This window comes from Buceros rhinoceros, unplaced genomic scaffold (assembly GCF_000710305.1).
Source record: "Buceros rhinoceros silvestris isolate BGI_N320 unplaced genomic scaffold, ASM71030v1 scaffold4260, whole genome shotgun sequence".
NCBI classification, from domain to species: Eukaryota; Metazoa; Chordata; class Aves; order Bucerotiformes; family Bucerotidae; genus Buceros; species Buceros rhinoceros.
In genome coordinates, this window is record NW_010391130.1 from 40,852 (window position 1) to 43,621 (window position 2,770).

At 51.8% G+C, this 2,770-nt stretch overlaps 1 protein-coding gene across 1 annotated transcript in view; it reads right to left on the minus strand.

Annotated features, from left to right (window-relative positions):
- APCDD1L (adenomatosis polyposis coli down-regulated 1-like) overlaps nucleotides 1-2,768 on the minus strand; it is a gene marked incomplete at its 5' end in the record, with an annotated part of 3,867 nt that extends 1,099 nt beyond the window's left edge. Inside the window, one exon of the mRNA XM_010140227.1 lies at nucleotides 2,226-2,768. Within this exon, the coding sequence (XP_010138529.1) occupies nucleotides 2,226-2,768 (543 nt within the window). The remainder of the gene's footprint in view (nucleotides 1-2,225) is intronic.
- Nucleotides 2,769-2,770: the final 2 nt, after the last annotated feature.

Below are 2,770 nucleotides of genomic sequence, written 5' to 3' on the forward strand. Positions count from 1 at the left end.
GCCCGCTGTGGGTGCTCAGGACAGGCTGCAGGGAGCAGGGCAGGGCAGGGCAAGGATGGAGCTGCTGCAGGGCAGGGAACGCTCCCTCAGGCCATCCACGTTGTTTCCCCACAGGTTTTCTCCTGCAAGCTGCCGCGCTTGCCCGCGGGTGAGGATGAGGGTGCTGGGAGATGTCAGCTACCCCACTGCGTCCTGCACCAGTTCAAAAAAAATTACACAGCCTTCGGCAGCCAGAAGGCTGTGAAACCTCACCCTGGGGAGCTTCTGTGGCTGCTCCACACCAGACTGATGGCCCCTACTCCAGGACAGCCCAAGTACAGCGGGTTCTGCTTCTCCCTCGCCACCTTCCTACCACGGCGGCAGAGAGCCCGTGCCCACGGTCCCGCATCTGCGTTTGCGGGTCAGTGTCCGGGGGCAGGTGAGGCGAGTGGGGAGGGAGGTGGGGGCTCTGCCAGACTGCGCACCGCACCGGAGACGGAGACGAAAAGGACCTCCTGCAAAGCGAGGAGCTGACCTTCGCTTCTCCGCCTGTGCTTCGTGCAGAGCTCTGAGTCACAGCAGTCCTGCAGCTGATCCAGCGCCAGGAGGGCTTCTGGTGTAGGTTGGAACTTTTCTTATACTTCATTTATCACAACTGATTTATTTTTAAATAAGCAGGGTTTGAACATTATATGGTTTTCTAGAACACGAGCTAATCTTTACTGAACTGTCGCATGCAACAAGGCTAAAGAACTCAGTAGTTAACTGTAGGGTGGGTAATTTACATGCAGGTTGATTGGAGTCTACTCTAATTTAGTCATTTTCAACTTGCTTTACGGCTACTGTCACTGTAATGAGTGCTGACAGTACACAGTACATTACAGCTAAATAATCCCAGAAGTTGGCAAATACATACACTCTCCTTAGACAGGAAATTCTTTGATAATGAAAGGTAATTTGGGGAGAATGGGTTTCTTTAAAACAGATATAAATTTAAGGGGAAAAGAGTGCTATTTTCATAAAGAGGGTTACAGAATAATTCCTAACATAGCTGTGGAACTCACAGCACGGGCAAATGGCTGTCAGTGCGGGGAAAGAAAAACCAGAAAAAGCCTGTGCCCAGTAAAATTACCACTACAGACACGGAGCCAAAACTCGAACTTGCTCCAACCAGCCGCGTGAAGTTATTTCTAATGTGTGGCAGCTTCTAATTATCGCCAAGTGGTGACATCATGTGCTGGTCCTTTGGAGAGCTGTTGGCTGATTAATTACAGGGCCGTACTCAGAGAGGGAATTTTGGTATCTTTAGGTTTGCGTTTAAATTAACTTTTGAAAGTGTTTATGTTTACCATCTGGTTTTGCTCATATATATGGGCTTGGCCCAAGAAAACACAAGTTTAACCAGTTTGAGAATGTTACTTTCAAGGGGGGGAAGGGGGAGGGCTGTTGTTTCAGAGTTCAGTTGGTATCGTTTGGGGTGGGGGGAAATGTTGCCCCCCAAATAACTTTTTTTTTTTTGCTAATTCAGTTTTATCTGGTAAAGCTCAGAGAGGTTTTTTCACCCCATCTCACTGCTCAGTCATTTCTGAATTGATTAGCGATGATTCAGATAGAAATGTGCTTTCCTGGAAATAAACTAACCTGTTGCAAAATACAGTAAAATACAAAGAAAATATAAAAGAAATGAAAGGCAACCAAATCTCCTGCTCAGTTTTATTTATGTCAAAGTGAAAGTTTGATTTCTGTGTAATAACATAATCGTATTCAGGGCAACTTCCTCTTCTCATGGCATTACTCATGATGGACTAATGATTTAATGGCAGATGATGCTTCCTCGCTCCTCTCAACCTGGAGGACACGACAAAGAGCGTAAGAGAGGGGAGGAAGATGAACGACAGAGCCCACAGCCTCTAACGACGTGCGGCCCGAAGCTGTCACTGGCTAGTGCGGGGAAGCAGGAAACTGCATTTCCTGGAGAACACAGAGCCAAAGAAAAGCCGTTCTCTCCAGGCCCTCGCCAACACAGGCTTGTTCCTGAAGCTGGTTTTGCCGCATTTCACCCATCCCAGTCCTGCTGTCTCGGTAAGGGAGAGTGTGAACCCCACGTGCCATGGAGCACCCCAGCAGCACCCTGGGAACCTGCACCTACATCCCTGCCCCTGCTCACCGCAAGTCCTTCGGACAGGAGGGGGCTACACTCAGGCAAGTGACATTGTAACAGTGAGGAAATCGCGCGTCATCCTTACCACGGCGCTCTGCATCGGTCGCTGGTAACCGGTCGGTCGGTAGTGGAGCCTCTCCACCCATTCGGTGTGAATGTGCCCCAGGTACAGCTCCTCCACCAGCCGGCTCCCGCTCTGCTGCGGCTGCAGCAAGGGCTGGTAATGCTGCTCCACCCGCACCAGGCTGAGCTCGTGCATGGCAAAGCCCAAGGCGGCCGTGCAGTCGCGCTCGGTCTTGGCGCTCAGCAGTTCATAGAGGGCTCCTGGAGCCCAGGTGCGCCCCGGGGGGAGGAACCCCTTGCAGCCCTCGCCTGAGGTCTGGTTGATCCAGGAGGCCACCTCCCGCATGGCTTTTTGGCTGTGGAAAACGATGCCGACTTTGTGGAGGTGGTAGTCGGCCTCGGTGGCCCCACGGGTGATCCAGGAGGCCTGGCGCAGCCGGAGCTTGCCCTTGATGACCAGTGAGTAAGAGGGGTCATGGCAGGAGGGGTCCCAGTAGTAGAACTGGTAAGCCTTGAAGAGGCGGTTGGCATAGAAGAGGTAGGATCGGGTGAGGAACTCGGGTCCCG